The sequence below is a fragment of the Notamacropus eugenii genome, chromosome 5 (assembly GCF_028372415.1).
Source record: "Notamacropus eugenii isolate mMacEug1 chromosome 5, mMacEug1.pri_v2, whole genome shotgun sequence".
NCBI lineage: Eukaryota > Metazoa > Chordata > Mammalia > Diprotodontia > Macropodidae > Notamacropus > Notamacropus eugenii.
The window spans coordinates 80,193,586-80,214,860 of NC_092876.1; the positions used below are offsets into that span (position 1 = coordinate 80,193,586).

Sequence of the window (21,275 nt, forward strand, 5' to 3'; positions counted from 1 at the left end):
GAGGGTCGGGGCCGGTCCGGGCGGCGGCAGCGGCGGCGGGGGGCGGCTGGCAGGCAGCGGCAGGAGGGGCGGCCTGGCCTGGCCTGGCCTGGCTTGTCCTGTCAGGGCGCAGGCGGCGGCTCCGGGACGATGTCGCTGCAGTATGGCGGGGGGGACGAGGCGCCGCTCTCCGGCAGCTACGGCGCGGCCGACTCGTTCCCCAAGGACTTCGGCTACGGCGTGGAGGAGGAGGAGGAGGAGGCGGCCGTGGTGGCGGCGGCGGGTGGAGGCTCGGCCGGGCCTGGGGCGGGCGGCGGCTGCGGCGCGGGCGGCGGCGACAGCTCCAAGCCGCGGATCCTGCTCATGGGGCTCCGGCGCAGCGGCAAGTCATCCATCCAGAAGGTGAGTCCGGGCCCCCCGCGCAGCCCCCCTCGGACCCCGGCCCGGCGCAGCGGGACAGGGGGCGGGCCCGGAGTCAGGGACCCCCGGAGGCCGTGGCCCGGCGGCGTCTCGCAGCCCACGCCCAGCCCGCCGTGGGGAGCGAGAGCCAGCGGGTCCGAGATATCGGAGGGAGCCCCCTCCTCCCTCCTCCCATCTCCCCGAGTGTCCCCCCTCCTCCCTCCTCCTTCTCCCCGAGTGTCCCCCCCTCCATCTTGACCTGTCTATACCTCGATTATCCTCATCTGTAAACCCCAGGGGGTGGCCTGGGAAATCTGTGATCGCGGGGGCTTCCTCGGGCAGGGGGAGCACCGAGGCTCTCTAGTTCATTCTGCCCTTTCTTACAGAAGGGGAAACTGAGACCCAGGGAAGGGGGTGGGGCCCCGAGCACCCCAGGTAGGCCTAGATGTCATGTCCTGTTGTGTCCACCCCCGACCGCACGAACCCTTAATTCCGTGGCTTCCTTCTTTTGGTTCGCCCAGACCGCAATCCAGGGCTCTGCTGCTTCCTACCTGGGAGACTTGGAGTAAGTTTGGGCCTTCATTGTCATGCCCAGAAAGACGGGCTGGGACTACATAACCTGGGAGGCATTACCTTTAGGCCAGCGACCCTCAACCTTTGCTCATTTTGGGGTCCTAGTGTAAAAACAAAACAAAACAGAACAAAATAAAACGAGGAGATGTACTGATTTCCCAGGGAGAGCTCTTCCACTATGATATCCTACATCTCTGGGCATACACTTCCTGTGAGCTGATGTAGATTTGCAGAGAATCTGACCAAATTAAATCTGGTCAGGTAAAGAATTTGTTGTTTAACTAAGAAGTTAATGTCGTGGGACTGTTTTAGGATGGGCGGAATGGAGTGGCAATACCATGGTTATAGTTATTTGAGACCTGGTGTCTCTTGGAGGTTGTGGGAAGGATTTTCTAGACAGATGTAAACTCAGTTATCTTTACTATGGTTGGGCCTGTGAGGAAAAAAAGGGAAGGTGATTTCTAATTTACTAAGAAGTCTCCTACGCTCATAGATTTTGAATTGGAAGAGACTTTTAGAGGACATCTAGTACAACTCCATTATACTCATAAAGAAACTGACCTCCTGAATGGTGAAGTGACTTGCCTGATGTCACACAGGAGATTCAAAGTCTTTGACTTTGACTTCAAACTCAGTTCAATTTTCCTTGTCATGCTGCCTCCGGACTTGTATAGTCAGGCTGCACCTCCTCAGACACACAGCTTATTGCTAGTTTTCCTGTATGTGGTGAGGAAGGTTGGTTTGGAAATAAATTCTGTATACTGTGTAGTCTTTATTTCATAAATTTGCTTTCATATGCTTCTCTTAAATTCTGCTACCAGCCCCAAGTCTAAGCCCTTTTTATATCTTCCTTTGGGCTAATACGATAGTCTCCTAATTGACGTCCGACTCTCCCATCCTCATTTTGTTCAGCATCTTACTCTAGGTTTATCTTCTTGAAAGACAACTTTGATCTTATTCCTTCAAAAGTGGAACTTAAGTCTATCTTTCCAGTCTTGTATTGTGCCACTCTTGTGAGCTCATATGTAGAACTGGACATCCAGTCCAACCCTCTCATTTTAAAAATAATGAAACCAAGGCACAGAAGGCTTGCTGTGTGTCTTGCCCAGGGTCATACAGTGCAGGTGGGGTTTAGGACCAGATTTTCCTGATTCCAGGTCTAGGGCCCTAACCACTACACTGCCACTTCATGTAGAATGTGTAGTCTTCCTTCTCTGGGCTAGACACGTCACTGTTCTAGACGTATACCTTGCTTTCCCTCCCGTGTTGCCTCATTCTCTGCCTCGATATTTGCAGTGCTACTGCCTTGTCTTTGCTGGTTGCTGGGTGTAGTGGAAAGAAGACTAGAGTCAGAGAATATGTATTTGAATCCTGAGCAGAATATTGATTACCTTTGTGACCTTGGTGCCCTCTATGTCCTAAGGTCATGCTAATTCTAGGTTCTGTTATATTAAGATCTCCCAAATTGGTAAGATCAAAGCTCAGATGCCACCTCTTTTAGCAGAAAGTGATCCGTTCTCCAAATTCTCTTGTTACTTTGTTACCTTATTTGTGCTTTTACATTCTGTTTTGTATTATGACATCTCTCCTACTAGATTGTAAGCTCTTTGAAGACAGGGATCATTTAATTTATCTTTGTAGCTCCCCAGTGCAGAGCACTGAGCTTAGTACATAGTAGGTACAAAATGAATGAGAGGCATCCTCTGTGGTGCTGTGAAAAGAATGCTGGGTTTTCAGTGAGAGGACCCTGTACTTCTGGTGGACTTCCTTATCTGTCAAAAGAGAAGTTGGGCTTAGATGGTCTGTTAGATCCCTTCTAGTGGTCAGTCTATGAGCCCATGAAATGCTGAACACTTCTACTTTCAAAAAGTGCCTTAATGTTCATTGGAATCCTGTCACCCCCACTTGGGTCAATATTAGGGTATAGCACTATCCTTGCATTGCCTTTCATCACACATGTACAAAGTGCCTGCTGTAGCTCCGAATACATCTTCAGTTACTACTTATCGAGTCAACTCGGAGAGTTGTTACCCATATAATCTTTTCAAAAGTGTCTGACAGGATCCATTTATTAGAGATGTTGCTTAAGTTGTTTTAATAGGTAGTAGTATTTTAGGATCTGTGTTCCTTAAACTAACAGAGATCCTTAAATCTCAACGTATTGTTATACGTGGTCCCTAAGTGGACTTTGGCCAAAGGTTAAAATTTTCGCTGTACAATAAAGTATTAAAAAGTTCCTAGAAATGTGGATATAATGAATAATGATTATGCTATTAAAATTGGGTAAAAAATTGTGAAGCTGGATATAATAGTAGTAGTTATAGCATGCTGGGAGTCAGCAAACCTAGCCCTAATTTTGCAACTAATTGTCTGATGTTCACCTTTGAAGGCAAGGCCCTTTCACCTCTCTGGGCCTTTCTGTCTTGATGTGTAAAAAGAGAGAGATGCACTCTAAAGTCACTTCCAGTCTCTCTCCCTTCTCTCCCCCCAAATTCTGTAAGCTCATTCTAAATGTTAAATTGTTCATTAGATTAGACCTTTAAATAGAGCAGAGAATAAGGCATACATTTTGGAGTTCCCAATTTTCTTTTAATGGATAATGAGTAATTTAATGGGGCCTCTTTTAGCAGAATTAAAAGACTGGTGATTAGACCCTGCAGAAGGATCAATTTAGGCCTATTAACTTCTATTAAAAGGCCATTCTTGCATTTCTTTATTGGTTCATGATTAATTTTTATCAATCTAGGGCTGGTTTTTGAATTATGTATACCAAGTTTGCAAATCCTGATAAGACTAATCCTTTTTTTTCTTTTAACAGGTGGTTTTTCATAAAATGTCACCTAATGAGACCCTCTTTTTGGAAAGTACCAACAAAATTTACAAAGATGACATTTCCAATAGCTCCTTTGTGAATTTCCAGATATGGGATTTTCCTGGGCAAATGGACTTTTTTGACCCAACCTTTGACTATGAGATGATCTTCAGGGGAACAGGGGCATTAATATATGTCATTGATGCACAGGTAATTATAAATAATCAGATTTCATTTTTTCCCATTGTTTGTAAAAGCCCAGGAAGCAAAGGAAAAGATTCACTTTTTCTGACCTTTGTTTCTCAAACTTTGTTTATGCTGATTGTCAATAGATTAGTTTATCAGCATTCTAAGACAGAATTGAGGAAGTAATATGAGGAACTTGCCAGGCTTTAGGTATGGAAGTGGTTGAGGACATTTGAAATCCTGTGAAGTTCTGAGGTCTTTGTTGTGTTTCCTTTTTTATTGGCTAATGTCAGATATCTCAGTACCTTTAAGTAACAGTGATGAAGTAGACTCTAAGACTAAGTAACTTTATCTGTATCCTGTAATAAGAGTATGTTTTCTTGTTTGCCTGAATTAAGAAACTATATAAGAATGAGTTTGAAATAATATGAGCTGTTATGGAAGAGTGTGGGTTCTACCTAATCCTCTGTGTGTGTTGTGTTCACAGTCAACGTCACATTTAAACTTGTTAGAAAATGTATAGACAGAAAGTATTAATATATATTAATTGGAAGGGACATATGTTATTTTTAAAGAATTTGTGTAGTTATCAAAGTTACAGATGCTTTGGGATATGTGACTATATTGTCTTTACAGAAAGGAAGGGGATTTTGAATCAAGGAGATGTGATAGATTTTTGTTGTTCAGTTCTCTGTTTCTGTTTTATAGGATGACTACATGGAGGCTTTAACAAGACTTCACATCACTGTTTCTAAAGCCTACAAAGTTAATCCAGAGATGAACTTTGAGGTTTTTATTCATAAAGTTGATGGCTTATCTGATGATCACAAAATAGAAACTCAAAGGGACATTCATCAGCGGGCCAATGATGACCTTGCAGATGCTGGGCTAGAAAAACTCCATCTTAGGTAATTGTGTGTTCTTTCTTTAAGAACCCTGGGAAAAATGCCGGTAATTGTGTCAGTGAACATGTTATGGTTTTCTTTGTTGTTGTTCCCTTCCCCAGAGCCATTTTTTTTTAATCTAGCTCTTCCCCCTCTCTCAACCTTTATTAAGCATGATTGTGGGGAGCATTTTATGATTTGAGTCATAGCAAAGTGACCTACATGTTTTCCTGGCTATCAAAGTCACCTTAAGTCTTTTCACTAAAAGTTTTCAAGTAATTTAAGTCCATATTTTTTGTAAAAAAAAAAAATCTGATTTGAGACTTCTTTGTCTTGGTCTAATAAAATCTTCCTGAATTTAGTGCAAGGAGTCTCCTTAGTATTTGGCTGTTTTATTAGGTGATTAATTGCAGAACATTCTACATCTAGACCTCATTCAGAGTATTTATTTGCCCGACAGTCAGTCTGTTCTCAGCCTCGAGAGAGGGTTGAACTAAATAGGACTGTGATTGGCAGAGAGGCTTTGAAAGGACATGGCAAGCCAGGCCTTCGAGGTCTGCTGGGCTCCAGAGAATCTTGGTTCTTTTCTGAGGTGGGTGATCATTTGTGAGCCTCTGGAGTTAAGAGCATTCGGGGTTTTAGTCTGGGTTAGTCCTACTACTGCAAATAGTTTGCAAAACAGTTTGCAAACAGCAGCTGTTGGTTTATGATTGTTACTTAAGAGTATCTGTGAGGTCTGAGCAGGACTCTCAATTTACGTGTTTGTTATACTGTGTTTTTGGGGAACATTTTCCCCCAAATTTCAACTATCTTCATGTTGCAGGTGGAATTCGTTATCTCACTATTTATTTTGCTGTTAATATTTTTTTATTTTAACAATTTGCCGAAAAGCACCTCTTAGTAAGCATCTTAATGAAAGGGAAGAAAAGTTCACTGCGATGTTGTCCCTACATCTTGCATTCTCCCCACGAAGAAGGATAAGACAAGCTATCATTACATTTATTATTTAACAGATGTCACTGATGTCTTCTCTGGATTGAGCTTGCTCTTGGTTTCCATCTGTGACCTCTGCTCAGTTTTGTAATTGAGAAACCGAGCCTTTTGGATCAGATTCCAAAGACTTAGATCCATGCTCATGCACCTGCAATCCCCATACCTCCCTGGGCACAACTTCAAATGTACATGGTGTGATGGTAACATAATGAGACTGATATCTATAACAGACGTGTGAGAATCAGTCTCATTGGTTTATAATCATGCCTTGTACATTGGACAGTGGGCTGACAAAATCGAGTCTTCTGCTCAAGATTTAAAGATGCCAGTAAGTTGAAATTAAGTATTTTGATATTTAAAATTTTACATGTTACTGTTACTAAGACACTGTGCAAAATGTTTTCCAGATTAATAAAACTGGGTTGTGTTTTCCAGCTTTTATTTGACTAGTATCTATGACCATTCAATATTTGAAGCCTTTAGTAAGGTGGTGCAGAAACTCATTCCACAACTGCCAACCTTGGAAAACCTATTAAATATCTTTATATCCGTAAGTAAGCTATTTAACTCATAATTCTAGTTCAAAGAGCGTTATTAGAATACATTTTACGTTATTAGAATATACTTTAGTGTTGTCACAGTTTCAGAGTGGGTTCAGTTTGTCTTAAGCCTTGTTTTTGGTCTTTTTCCTAAATAGCATTTGCTTCTATAAATTAATGAAATGCTGAGTAGAGCTTTTCTATTTCTTTTAGGGGGGGAGGGGAAGGGAATAAGCATTTATGTAGTGTCTACAGCATGCCCGACACTGTGCCAAACGGTTAACAAATATTATCTCATTGGATCATCACAATAGCCCTGCCAGATAGGTGCTGTTATTATCCTCATTTTGCAGATTAGGAAACTGAGGCAAAGAGGTTAAGTGACTTGCCCAGGATATCACATAGCTAGTAAGGTTCTGTGGCTGGCATGGAACTCAAGTCTTCCTGAACTCCAGGCATGACTATCAATCCACTGTGCCACCAGCTGCTAAAGTTAGAACATAAACTGTCTGTAATTAGAAAATACCTTCAAGATGTCATGGAACTGTAGTAGCTTAAGGAAAAAAAGAGAGAGATTCTGAGCTCATGAGTCAAGCCTTGATTCTAATGGTTTGTTGGAAAGAGCACTGGGAAAGAGTGTGGGAGGCCTGAGTTAAGTGTTCTGCCTTTCCCTATCTGTGTAACCTTGGGCAAGGGGTTTCACCTCTCTGGTGCTGATTTCCACACCTATAAAATGAAATTTTAGGATGAAATGATTTTTTTAGGGCCTTTTATTGTATTCTTATGATTTCTCACATATGTAAAAGATGATTTTCAAGCTAAAAACCTGGTCATTCTCCCCTTGAATTAAGTTAATTGCATATTATGCCTTACTTTCTATTTTGAGGAGTCAGTTCAGTCAGTAAGGAAATGCTCAGATTAGTAGCTTAGCCATTTTATTGCCTGAGGGTAACCTGGTGATTTTCAGTTGGCCAGCATGTGTATTTGTTGCATGTGGCTTATATCATTTGATATAGAAGCAAAGCTCTGATCTTTTCATATTTATAGAAAGTCAGTATTTGATTTTCTCATGGTCATTGTCACATGCAGATTCTGCAGCAGTTTGAGGCTATGACATTGAAAATTGGGGTTATTTTGAGCAATTCTGGACTTTTAAAAGCATAGAATGGAAGAAATATTGAGAAAATTTTTTTGTCATTCTCTTTGTGACTTCTTTTCTGCTGTTCTCTCTGAGGCTCTCTGGTGGTACAGTGGATAATCGAGCACTGGGTCTAGAGTCTGCAGGACCTGAGCTCACGTCCGGCCTTAGACACTTACTAGCTATATGGTTCTGGGCAAGTCGCTTAATCTCTCTTTGCCTCAGTTTCCTAATCTGCAAAATGGGGATAATAACAGCAGCTACCTCACAGAGTTGTTGTGAGGATCAAATAAGATAATAATTGTGAAGTGCTTGGCCCAGTTGTTAGTTCCTACATAGTAAACCCTATGTAAATGTTAACTGTTTTTCTAGGAAAATAGTACTTTTTCAGTGATAGATGACAAAGGAGGAGAAAGAAAACTTTTGTGATTTCCTTATTCTGATCATCTAAAACAGTTCAATTTTTTCACTTCAGATGATAAGAATGTCTCCTTACAAAGGACTAGTCATTTCAGAAGTGAATTTGGATATGATTGCGATTATTTTGATTATCTCCATAGATTTTGTACAAATTACGATATTTAAGAAGGACTGAACACTTTCCTAATTTTTGTTTTTTAAAGAATTCAGGTATCGAAAAAGCTTTTCTCTTCGATGTTGTCAGCAAAATCTACATCGCAACAGACAGCTCCCCTGTGGATATGCAGTCCTACGAGCTGTGCTGTGACATGATTGATGTTGTAATTGATGTGTCTTGTATCTATGGGTAAGTGACCTGTTTTTGAGGCTCTCTTGCTTTGAGACAGGGAACTTAGAACCTTTTCTGGGCTAAACCGGGGCCTTCATTTCTTTGGTCTTCTACCAACTATTTCACAAGGCAAATTTGGTTTGGCCCACATTATTGCAGCCTAGAGATTATGTTTTTCTCCTTTTTGAGATTCTGTGACTATCTCATGGAGAACAGCCTTGGGAGTTCTGTTTAGTGTTTTAAACTCTTTCTACTTTCCAAGTCCATGTTCTACTTAGGAAAGGTGGTCAATCCATTTATTTTTTTAAACGTATGTGTGTGTGTTGGGGAGGAAGGGAGTGTTATTTGTAGTCATTATTCCCACTAAAATCTAAATCAAACTGGTCTGGCATTAAAAAAGCTTAGAATAATATACTATGTGTTAGTTCCCAATGTAACCTTCAGGCATTGGGGAGGAAGGAGGTTCTGATCTTTCAAAGAAAAAAGAAAAAGCAACCTGACAATTTTGAATATCAGAGCTTTTATATTTGGTAAGAAAACAGACTCACTCTTCCTAAGGTTAAAAAAGCAAACTTCTTCATAGCTTGTCTGAATTTCTTGGATACAGTTTTGAAGTGAAAGTTCATTTGCAAAGTAAAAACAGTTCAACTGATGTGACTAGCCAGAAGGGTGACTCTTTCAAACTTTAGGAGGGCTGATAGGCTTCCCAGAGACAAGTCACCGCTGCTCTGTTAAAGATTAAGATTAAGGGACACAAGAAAAGTTTGCTGCTTACATAACAGCAAGAAGTGGTATTTCTATAGCAATCTAAACCCCTTTGTCTGATTGACTCTCCATGTCAGACCTGTGAGGGAAATGCTTTAGTGCTTGATTGCTCCTGACACATATTTTAAAAATGTAGAAACTCACGCCTACCATCTAGGTCTTTTTCATAGACCCCCACCCTCCAACCAGGAGGATGACCAATGTGAGTCCCCACTTTTGCTGACTCCAAGAACAGTGCTCACTTCTTCTCATACCTCCATGATCTTTGTCTTTTCTTGGGCCTAAGAATTGGATGACCTTCTCTTCCCCCTCCCACCTTTGCTGCCTTTCTGTCATTTCTTGTCTTTCCTCAGCCAGTCTGGCTCTCCTCCCTCTTTGTGGGTTCCCTGATCCTTCACTTTTGCTTTTCTCTCCTTCTTTGTCTCTCTCCCCACTTGCTCTTTGCACACATGGATCCTTCTTCTGCATGATCTTGAGCTTACCTTGGTCTGTCTCTCCAGTTTTTTCCATATTCAGTTTGCTTTTGCCTCAGTTTGGTTCCAGTTCTTGGGAGTCATACTCACTCATTCCTTCCTTGAGCCTGCTTTTTGTCTGCCCCATCACTTGACTTCCCTGTCACTTTGCTTATGTTTCTCTTTTGTTTTTATTCCATCTTCTTAATATAAAAACTGTGTGAGTATGTGTCTGTGTGTATACACACACACACATCTACACCCATACACATATACACACATATATACATACATACACGCATACACACATGTATATATGTGCGTATATATATTCCTTATTTGTTGTTAGTGAATAAGATTTTTGTTCTAGCTTCTTAAATTAAAAGAAAGGGCAATGGAAGTAAGAGGAAATTAGTCTCATTTTATGAAACTTCATCAGAAACAGTTGAAAATAGGCTCATTTTATGAGCTGTCTTATTATGAGGAGTGGGGTGGGGTGTTTTTACTACTATTTATATTTTTAAAATATTTTCTGATTAAAATCTATAGTGCTAGAAGTTCAAAGAAGTTCATTTCCTTGTTTGGGAATGGAGGTTAGATGACAAAGGGGGTAAGAGACTCAAGCTGTATTTGAATGAGCTCAGAAGTAGTAGGTTTAAGTGACTAGTGAGTATGCTTTAGGCAGACTGAATCAGGTCTGAGAGGAATGAGTAGAAGCGATGGTAAAGATGAAAACATCCAATTGGATTAAAAGGAGGTGACCATACAGTCAGTGTAAGATGGCCTGAAATTCAGGAGAATAGTATCTTGGGGAGCCTGGCATGAAAAGGCCAGGGACTGGGCAGGATCTAGTAGGCTGAGGTCAGCTACAAGGCAGAAGTATTGTGCCAGAGGAGATCACTAAGGGCTTATATGTGGCATGAAGACTAGGAGCCAGGTCTGGAAGGGACCAAAAGCCCCCACTAGACCCAGCACAGACCAGCTGAAATCTTTCCAGACCAGGAGCGAAACAGTTTGGTCTAGTGTCAAAGTGTGACATAGTGACGTTTTAGGCCATGTCAGTGAAGGTGATTTCTGGCAATCTGAGGCCTATCCTGGCATAAGAAATTACTATTCAGAAAAGCTCTTCCCTGTTTGTATAATTCTGATGCTCTGAACCAAGAAGTGAGCTGCAAAGAGGGAAGTGTTAGCTAAGAAAGGAGCTAGAAATATTTAGCCTGCAGAAGAAAGCAGTTGAAGGAGAGGGAGGGGAAGAAGGTGGTGGAGCTGAAGCTAACTCTTTTCCCATCCTGAAGGGCTCTCCTGTTGAGGGAGGGAGCACTGAGAGACATGTTTCAGTTTGTTGTAAGGGGCAGCTGCTAAATTGTTACAAGAATCTAGGGTATTCTAGGAGGTATTGTTATAGCTTTAGAGCATAAAGGAGCTGACAGACCTTTGAGTCTAACCCTCTCATTTTGTAGAGGAGGAAACAGGCTCATGGAGGTTAAGGGACTTTCCAAGGCTGACACAGGTAGTAAGTATTTGAGGCAGCGACTCCCAAGTCTAGTACCATCTCCTGTGGCACCTAGCTGCCTCTTAGTGGAATTGGTTGCTTTGGGAGGTATTTTGGTCTCCATCATTGGAGACAGCCAGGTGGAAATTGAAATCAAGAAGATCTGAGTTTGAATCCTCCTTCAGACACTTGATAGCACTTAGCTCCCAGGATTGCCAGGAAGACCAAAGGAGATAATCTTTTTAAAGTGCTTTGCAAACCTTGAAGTACCATATGACTATTACTATTATTGTAATCATTATATGTTATTGTGTTTTGAGATCTTCAAGTGGACCATGTGCTGGAGACTCGGGGATTAGTTGGATTGAATGACCTCTGTGGTCCCTTCCTGTTCAGTTTTTATGATGCTATGTATCTGGGAAAGCTCAGACATAGATACTTTGAGATTTCAGTGAATCAGAGGTGCCTTCTAGTAAAGGGTTTTGAGAATTTTAACTTGTTGCTTTGTGTTTTATCCAGGTCCCCTAGAGCCACTAGTAGCAAACTTCAAGAAAACTTCAGACCTTATTTGGGAGACAGTAGGGAAAGTGAAGCTGGGGACCTTTGCACAAGGTCTTGAGATTGAGAGGAATGCTGGGTGGAAGCAGGGGTGGTGTGAAAAGCAGGCAGGACAGATCTTTCAGGCCTGTAGGAGTGATGAAAATGGGAGGATGAGAGGCTGCCTAGGACTGAGATGTATCTCCTGGGTTGGAACTTTGGCAGCAAACCCTGTGTGGCATCACATAGGAAGAGAAAAAAATAAAACCAACAGGGCCACAGGATCATCAAATTAATTTGCTCCCTATGTGTGTTTGGCTCTCGTTTTTCTTGTCATTGGTCATTGGTGTCTAATTTTAACAAATAACCAACATTTCTGGTTTAATTAAGGCAAAAAATAATCAGTAGATTAGATGAGACATTTGATTTTGACAAGAAAAGTAATTTTTAATCCCTATAAAGGTTGTTGTGTATTGCAACATTTCATGAACCAGATTCAGATACTACCTCTTCTTTAAGTTTTTTTTCCTACTTTGTCCGCTACCATGACTCAGTGTTTCCCAAGTAATTTGTCCATTGAATGCTTTTGGGCTTGAAATATATTGAAAGGATATGTCAGTACCGATCTGCCAGTCCTGAGGATATGGAATATGCTCAGAATAAACACATAGGGGTACATCAATAAAACTGGGGAGTAAAACAGAATCAAACCATTTCCTATAGTAAATGCCATATAATTTCATATTTAGTAGCCTAGAAAGGAAAATATTGAGGGCCATTGTATTGGGGAAGGGCTGAAGTGTGTTTAGGTTTAAATACTTTGAGATATTTTCCCTCTCATTTCTTTTCTCCAGAGATCAGGATAAGTTATTGTGAAAGCAGGGGTTGAAGTCTCTTCAAGCACATTTTAGCTTTACTTTTCTGATGAATTTATGCTTATGAACCATCATAGGATTCAACATTCCCTAAACCCTGTATTTCAGAAACACTTGAAGTATCTCTACCACGTTTTTACTCATTTGAGTCTGTGAAATACTTGCTAGGGTTCTCTTTATTCCCATTTTTTTCTTCACTTTCCATCAGCATTTTAATGCAAGTTCAAATAAATTGTCAACGTTCAGTTGTTTCAGTCATGCCGAACTCTGTGACCACTTTTGAGGTTTTATTGGCAAAGACATTGGAATGGTTTGTCATTTTCTTCTCCAGCTCATTTTACAGATGAGGAAACTGAGGCAAACAGGGTGAAGTGACTTCCCCAGGGTCACACAGATTTTAAATGTCTGAGGCCAGATTTGAACTTAGAAAATCTCTTTTAGTCTTCCTGACTCCAGGCCAAGGGCACTGTGTGCATTATGGCCCACCTAGCTGCCCCTGAAAACAATGCAAATAAATTGTATTAGGAAGTTAAACTTGAAATTTGTCAGTTTTGCACATGAGTCTCTGGAATATTGTGACCAGAGCTTTTTCATTTTTATTGTCTATGCAGCAAGATGACAGTAGGAGAAAATATCCTGGCCCAGTTGTGTCCTTCTCCCCTTATGGCATTTTGCTTTCACTTTGGAACTTTGTAGTTTTAGCATCTGAGAGGTGATTTCTGTCTATTGAATTTAGGGTATGTTGTCACAGAATGGTGATGCCTCGCTTATGGTCACACAGTCTGATCAGTAAAGCTTTTGCTTGAGATTAATATAAATATGTGTTTCTTCCTTTAAAAAAAACTCTTTGTATTAAGCTGGCTAAATATGAACAATAAATACCACACTTAAAAGATGATGTTTACTAGTAATCCTTTTAAAGAAAGAAATGCCTCGGTACAAATTGGTACAATTCTCACTAAACTTCAGTTGTTCTCAGATAGAACTTAATTTCATTTGGTACATGGCTTCAGGACTTCCAGCGAGGTTGGGATCAGAAACTCTTGTGACTTTTCAGGACTTTTGTCTGTGGTCCTTCATCTGATGTGATCACTTTTCTAAGTGCCTTCTTTCAGAGCCTGTTGATAAAATCATAGAATATAATGCTCAACTCACTTTTCTTCTGTTCCATACATAGAAGCTAGAACATAAAATAGATTGTTAATTTCCCTCTCTCCAGAAGACAATTTTCTACTTAACACTTTAAGAAAAATGAAATTTTCCTTTTCTTCTTTCCTTTTCCCCTGTTAGTAGTTGGATATGGGGCAGCTAAGTGGTGCCAGACCTAGAGTAGGGAAGACCTAAGTTCAAATCCAGCCACAGACATTTATTAGCTGTATAAGCCTGGGGAAGGCTCTTAATCCTCTTTGCCTCAGTTTCTTCATCCATAAATGAGCTGGAGGAGGAAATGGCAAACCACTCCAATATCTTTGCCAAGAAAACCCCAAATGGGGTCATGAAGAATTGGACATGACTGAAAAAACAACAAAAATGACTAAAGAACAACATCTGGTTATAATTCGGAAGTTACATATGGCATTCTTTAGCGAGGGGTTGGAAACTTCCAACTTTTATGTTTCTTCAGCCACTGAAAGTTTTAGAAATTATATGCAGATCCTGTATCACCTACCAGAGAATAATTTTAAATGACACATTTTAAGTGAGGCATTTTTTTAAACATTTAATTAATGTTCTTCATCTTGTATTTGGGATACTCTAATACGGTGTGAGGGAAAAAAAAAAAAGCCTGTATTTACCCTTGAACATAGAATTTCTCTCAAGGGAGTATGTTTTCTCACAGGGTCTCAGATCCCAGCAGTGACCTGAAAGAAATGGGAAGGAGAGGGTAAGCATTTGAGCCAAATGTATAGGAATAGATTTCGAGGCATATAGGAACATGAACCTATTTGATGAGATGCTTCACAGGCCACAAACACTGTTGCCATTCTCCAAAAATCAATGTATAGCCTAGAAATCATGAGATTTGTGTAGTCTTTTGTGATCATACCTTTGTGGACCTCACACTAGATTAAAACCTTTTCTATGTCTATGTCTACTAAAATCAAAACACTAACTGGCTTTATGCAACTAGTTCTGAGATGGGGAAACTTGACATTGAATGCTTTGGAAAATGAGGTACCATGTCCAGTAAAATCAATATTTCTCCTTTTAGTATTCATTCTTATTGAAAGCCATTAAGGGCATTGGGATGAAGCACTTGTCATATTGTATATTTCTGTGCAGTATAATGATGATTTGTAGTTTAACTGTGTATTACAGGTGAAGGTTGGGTATTTGGAAATCCAATTGGGAACATGTGACAAAAAGTTCTTTCTTTTAAATAGGTTAAAGGAAGATGGCAGTGGAAGTGCATATGATAAAGAATCTATGGCAATTATCAAACTAAATAACACAACTGTCCTTTATTTAAAGGAAGTGACAAAATTTTTGGCACTGGTCTGCATTCTTAGGGAAGAAAGCTTTGAACGGAAAGGTAATGGTGACTTTTAAAAGCTATGTTTATGTAAAGTCCTTTGTTTTACTTTATTTTCCTTTGACTTCTGCAGAAAATAAAAATGGAATATTATGGACTTATTATGAAAAATGAATAATCCTTAAATGAATAAACAAATGAATAACAAAATTATCAAACGTGCAAAACATTGTGCTGAACACTAGGGATACAAATACAGAAGGGAAGACGTCTGTTCCCCCAAGGAAGAGTTCTGTTTTAATGGAGGAAGCAACACATAATCAGGAGTGGTGGCCACAGAGGCTCACTTTGGTTGGGAAAGTTATAGGAATGGTGAAGGGAGCCATAAATGAGTAGATTGACACAATATTTTCAGAAGCAGTGACTGAGTTGATTTGAATTGATTAAGGTTTCTGGAATAGAAGGGGGAAGTGTTGGGGTAGGGATAGGAGTGAGGGTGGAGCCATATGTGTGTGTGTATGCGGTAGGCAGTGGGAGACCTGGGAGTGATTTAACTTTGGATATCTCCTCCCAACCCTCCAACTAAATTTACTTTAAAAATTATTTTAACGAAATTAATTGATAAAGTGAGTCTGTGTTCAACACATAGCCTGGGTTGGGATGAGGGAAGGATAGGAAGTGACTCAACTAAAGTAGGTGCCAAATGTCAGGACTGTAAAAAACCTATATTAAATGCTTAGCATCAGTCCATAGAATAGATGATGAGCCAGATGCAAGTAGTTAAAGTTGCCTGCCCTGTTCTCTTCTGAAGGAGTTACCAATAATTGCACTCTAAACAATACAGTCACAACCTCAGAATTGATTGGAGCCTTAGGAGACAATCCAACCCCATGCTGGATTCTCTTCTCTACCATTCCTGACAATTATCTAGTCTCTGCCTTGATATAATAGTGAGAGGCAGTTCACTTCTTAACAAGTGAACAAGGAAGCGTGTTTCATTAGTGAATACTTCTTGACTGAGGCAGACTCACTTCTGGAATTTCTGTTCATTTGTCCTAGTTCTGCTGTCCTCCACAGGACAGCCCTTCAAGTACCCCAAACTTCTATTTTTTTAGTAGCTTAAATAGTCCCTAGTTCTTGGTTCTACATTTTCCATGACTTCTCGTCCCCTTATCATCCTGGTTACTTTCTTCTCTGGACAGGTTGTTGTTTGTCAATATCCCTCTGTGCTCAACCCCTCTCAATTCATTGCAGAAGTGGGAGACTGTTGGTGTGGAATTGTGCATATACTAGAAGACAGAGTTTATGTGTTGGTTAGTTTTACTGAATTTTTCCCTTTTATCTCGGTTACAAAGGATGCCTAGATGGGTTGGGGTTGGAGGAGGGATACAGTAAGAAATGATTATGATGTAAAAACAAAAGGTGTCAATAAAAAAAAATCAAATTAAAAAGTAACATACTCAAAACTGAACACAGTATTCTGGCTGTGATCTGACCAGCATATATATAATACAGTTGGGCTGTTACCCTCCTTGCTTTAGGTACTGTTAGCTTTTTTGGCAATAACTGTTAAATAATACTGAGCTTATGGTCAAACTATGAATCAGTCAAAAAACATTTGTCAGATGCTTCCAATGTGTCAGGCACTCTGTTAGGTGCTGGGGATGCAGAGATGAAAAACGAAGCAGGCTTGCTCTTAGGAGCCTACATTTGATTGAGGAGACACGTACATAAATAATAGATGGAAAATAGACACAAAGGCAGATTTCTTGGGAAGAGCGCAGGTAGTTTGGGAGGCCTCATGTAGATGTTGCTTGGGCATTGTCTGCTTGTTAGAGGTGGATGTGAGGTGGGAGCACATTCCAGGCAGGGAGGATAGATAACCCGTGGAAAGGCATGGGAAGGCATAGAATTCTTTTTGGACCTGTTGCTAGCTGATGTCTTTTCCCATCCTTTTCTGGGGCAGTTAGTTTCCTGTAGTTTTACATTTGTTTCTGTTAATTTTCTTCATCTCCTAGTAATTTTAAACCATCCACACAACCATTCATGATCTTTTTCAGCCGTACTTGGTAACAGACATTTTTTTTTAATGAAAAAAGTGGTTTGCAAAACCAATCAGCAAATAGTAATATTAACTGCTGGCACATGTAGTGCTTACTTATGTGCCAGGCACTGTGTTAAACACGTTACACTTATTATCTCATTTGATCCTCACACAGTTCTATCCACAGTTCTGTTTTGTTCATTTGGGAATGTGAATGTAGGTCTGGAGTTGTGATATAGAATTTGGGAATCAAAGAGTAGATATCTTGTGGACTGTCATTACATTTGCCTCCCCAGTGATGAAAATGGGAGGAGTGGTATTGAGGGTGTTTGCTGTAAACTAGCAGAGATGCCCACTATGGCTGTGGGGATATAGTGGAGTCATGTGGGATAACTGTTCATAGCACATTAAGATTTAGAAATCCCTTTCCTCATGAGACCTTGGGGAGGTAGGGAGTGCAAGATGTTGTTATTCCCATTTTATAGAGGGGTCCAGAGAGGAGAGGGGATTTCATAGAATCTGAATTGGGACCACAGAGACCTCTAATCCAGTCTGCAGTTGCACAAAAATCTCCTCTACAGTGTATCAACAAGAAGTCACCTAGCCTTTACTTGAAGATCTCGTGCTGGAGAACCTGCTGTCTCCTGAGTTAGCCTGCTCCACTTTAGGTTAGCTTTTATGGTTAGGAAGTTTTTCCTTATTCCCAGTCTAAATTTTCCTCTTTGCAGCTTTAAAGTATTTTTCCTTGTTCTGCCCTCTGGGTCCAAGAAGAAACAGTCTGATCCCTCTTCCCAGTGATAGATAGGCCTTTAAATACTTGCAGGCAGCTGTCATGTCCCTCTTATTTCTTCTCAAGTTCCATATCCCCAGCCCCATGATCACTATGACTTGGTAACGGAAGGACTTGGAGAATTGCTGTGCCCACAAAAATTCATTATATTTCAGCCAATCTGGTGACTGACTTTTTTATTTTAGCCTGACTGTTCTTCATATGTCGAGCACAGCTGATGTCCAGGCCCATATTTTGCCTGAATCAAATAATTAAATAATAATAATGGTAAAAATTATTTTGCCAGAATTAAATCACTCCAAGCATCGTCTAACTGGGGCCAATGTTAATGTTCTTCTATAATTCTTGTATCCAAGTTACTATTAGTGAATGATTTAAGTGTAGTGTAGAATCCAGCTTGTTACTACTGTGTCTCTTGGTTGACTGTAAGGGAAATCCTAGCACCATGATTTACTTCTGAAATTCCTGCTTGCTAGATTGGAAGAAGCTGACTAGTCCTGCGTACAATATGTACTCATGGCATTAGGCTGTCACATCTGGGTTAGACTTTTGTGGTGTTGGCTTCTTCATGACTTCTGAAAAAATTAAGCTGTTCAAAGGCAGTGTTTTGCTTTGAATTAGAATTTTTTTGATACCTTTTTTCTCTTTGATCTTTGATCCATACTTGCTAACAAAGAATTTTTTTTTAATCACAACTACTAAGTATCTGAGACCAGATCTGAACCACCCATAGTTCTCCCAGCTCTTCAGAGAGGGGAGGGAGGTGCATTTTCTCAACTCTTTTCCAGCCCCAGCCTTTCAGGGTGGTTTTTTTTTTTTGCCTTTTTTTATCTTTCTACGAGCGTCGTAGTCATTGTGTATATTGTTTTTTTCTGAGTCTGCTTACTTCACTTTCTGTCCGTTCATCAAGAATTTTTACTGGAAAAATAGAGTGACATTTTCAGTGTTCTCCAGTGCTGTTGAGCATTAGGCTTCGCTATCAGGTATAGAAAAGGATTTTCTAGTTGTTCGGTGTTTGATAAGAATAGCTCCCTTTTCTAAAACTGGGCAAACAGCAGAATTCATGTTTTGTTGAGCCTGTGATTTGCCTGAGGGAGTGACAGCTAGCAGAGTAGTGGGGCCTGTGTGATTGAGAAGCTGACTGTCTCTTCTGTGAGTCTGGTGTACTTTATCTTAACTCTGTTTTTAAAATGGTGACCCCTGGCACATTTCTGAAATAGACACAAATACCCTTGGGAATTTTTCTTTTGGGTATGTATATGCTTTTATTCATCTTGCTTTTTTCGCCTCCTTCTTCCACATAGAAGTTTTAGCAGACACTTTCACAATTGGCATTTAGGAGAAATCTTCTCTTTTCTTTTTGCAGGTTTAATAGACTACAACTTCCACTGTTTCCGCAAAGCTATTCATGAAGTTTTTGAGGTGGGTGTGACCTCTCACAGAGCCTGCAGCCATCAAACCAACCCCTGTGCCATGAAAGCAGTGACTCACAATGGCGCGCCAAGAAGTGCCGTCTAGTGGGAACATGGGCTAAGGAGCTCTTCCCTTGCCCTTTCTCCAATCTTGAGTCAGATGCCGTATGCGACAGGACCGGCAATAGCTGGGGTTCGTGGGATTCTGGTACCAGTTCCAGTGGATAGAGGGGTTTATTTTCTGATTTGGATAAAAGCCCCTTCAACTGGTGTTGCACAACTGAAGCTACTGTTTCTTAAAAAACAAAAACAAAAAAGCAAAAAGCGGAAAATGAAAAAAAAAACATTTGAGTCCACTGAGGTTTAATATTGGAAACTCCAGGTTCTTTTGAGTGTGTGTGTTTCCTCTTTTGAGTCCTCCTTTAGTAGTTTGAGTATATCAGACTTGGAGACAAAAGCAAGTTAAACTCCTCCTTTCGGTGGAGTGTCCGTGATTGCCAATTGAGTATAATGGAAAAGGCAGACTTATCCCAAGCTTCACCTAAGTTGTCATTTGATTAGTCTAAAATACCCTACCTTGCTTGAGTGCTAACACTGCCTCTCCAATTCCAATGGTGGACACCACACACTGAAAACCAATCCACTAATGCACTTGCTCTCTAACTGAGAAGACGTACAGTGTGACTGCATAGAAAGACATTTTACTATTCTTTCTTGAAGAAATGCAAGAAAATTCCAACCCACGTCAACTGGAATGCAGGGCTCAGCTATAGCTACCCATCTCTCCAAAGTATTGAGGAAAAAGCTTTGAGACTGTAGAGAAATTTCGCACTTGAGTTTTGGGCACCAAAATGGCTTGTTTCTCTCTCCTGAAGATGACAGATGACCACGATTTTCACTTTCATGATCAAGATTTAATGTAACCAAGGAATATTTTTAACCTGTCTTCATGTTTCACTCTTCTGAGGAAGAAATATTCATCATGTCATGGAAACATTTAACTCACCCTTCCTTAACCTAATTCTAGCTACCTTGAAAGGAGCAAAAATATATGTGTATATATATACATATATGTATGTATATATATATATGTATGTATATTTTTTTCTCAGATAATAGATGTCCCTATTTCCAGCCGCTGTTGTTTGCCAGACTGATCCAGAAGGCATCAATAGCTTGTAACATGCTGGATTGACTTCCGTCTCTTTGGGAATGGGAGAGAGAGCACATGGTCCCAAGCCTGTGTTTGGTTTACATTCTTCGTCTCCAGTGTTCTGACACCAAGTGTCAAATGTGGTACTTTCTTTTACCCACGATATTAATTTTTGATCATTTTCTTGATGGTGGTTGAAATCTTTTCAGTTGATTGAAATTTGCATATTGTTTTCCTCCAGATGCCCAATAGTTACATGTTTAAAAGCCACTGGACCACTTGAGTACATGAGTGCCACTGTTATATTAAATCTGTATATTAAGTTCTGTAAGCCTAACAGTGAGACTTGGAGTGCTTTCTGCAGACGATTTTGATTGTTAAGTATTTACATGGACCATGGTGATATCCAAAAGAAAAAATGCTTTTATATTTATAGATTCTTTCACTGAACTATATCAAATGGGTATCAATAAATGTCTTTACTCCAAGACCTGGTTTTCTAATTGCATAAGATGGAAGAAAATGGGGTATCCGCTCACCGTGTTCTTTTTGTCCAAGAACATCATGAGCCTCGTGACTCCTTGTTTCCTTTCCCAGTACCTCAGGCTAATGCTCTGGAGACTCTGCGCCCAGCCCTCCTGCTTGGAGTCCGTACTGATTCCCTTGTACATTATTCCCCTGGGTGATAGGTTTTTGTGCTTGCTTGGTGGAGCCTCTGCCTGTTCAAACCAAGAAGTTTTCACCTAAACACACCCACGGCTAGAAGGCGTTATTAGTTTTGGAGTAATCCTGCTTGACACTTGGTTTCTGTTCCATTTTGTACCAGCTTCTTTCATTCATAGGTGGCCGACCCTGGATTTTTATGGGCAGATGTTGATAGTCATTTGGCCTTGACCTTCATCCATACCTTTTCAAGATATGCATGCCTGTGAGGAAGGAAAGCCGTGTGAAAATGAGCACAATTAGCCTTTGTTCTTTTTTTTTTTTTAAACCTCTTTTTCATAGCTACCTCCCCAACCTGATTTCTCTGG

At 40.4% G+C, this 21,275-nt stretch overlaps 1 protein-coding gene across 3 annotated transcripts; it reads left to right on the forward strand.

Annotated features, from left to right (window-relative positions):
* The first annotated feature begins 24 nt into the window (after window positions 1-24).
* On the forward strand, window positions 25-20,732 carry RRAGC (Ras related GTP binding C). Of its 3 annotated transcripts, none has more exons than XM_072609971.1 (8): window positions 25-381; window positions 3,770-3,973; window positions 4,658-4,857; window positions 6,262-6,376; window positions 8,127-8,269; window positions 14,213-14,257; window positions 14,757-14,905; window positions 19,046-20,732. In XM_072609971.1, the coding sequence occupies exons 1-8, from the start codon at window positions 130-132 to the stop codon at window positions 19,195-19,197; spliced, it is 1,260 nt and encodes a 419-aa protein (XP_072466072.1). In that variant the 5' UTR covers window positions 25-129; the 3' UTR covers window positions 19,198-20,732. The 3 variants fall into 3 exon arrangements, with proteins under 3 accessions (XP_072466072.1, XP_072466073.1, XP_072466074.1); XM_072609973.1 differs by lacking the exon at window positions 25-381 and adding an exon at window positions 777-943; XM_072609972.1 differs by lacking the exon at window positions 14,213-14,257 and having other exon boundaries at window positions 27-381.
* The last annotated feature ends 543 nt before the right edge of the window (window positions 20,733-21,275 follow it).

Bases quoted from the DNA above. Each gene is read 5' to 3' on its own strand.
- RRAGC (XM_072609971.1), top strand. From the start codon at position 130: ATGTCGCTGCAGTATGGCGGGGGGGACGAGGCGCCGCTCTCCGGCAGC. The intron at 4,858-6,261 runs GTAATTGTGTGT...TGTGTTTTCCAG, and splicing joins CTAGAAAAACTCCATCTTAG to CTTTTATTTGACTAGTATCT. The intron at 14,906-19,045 runs GTAATGGTGACT...TTCTTTTTGCAG, and splicing joins AGAAAGCTTTGAACGGAAAG to GTTTAATAGACTACAACTTC.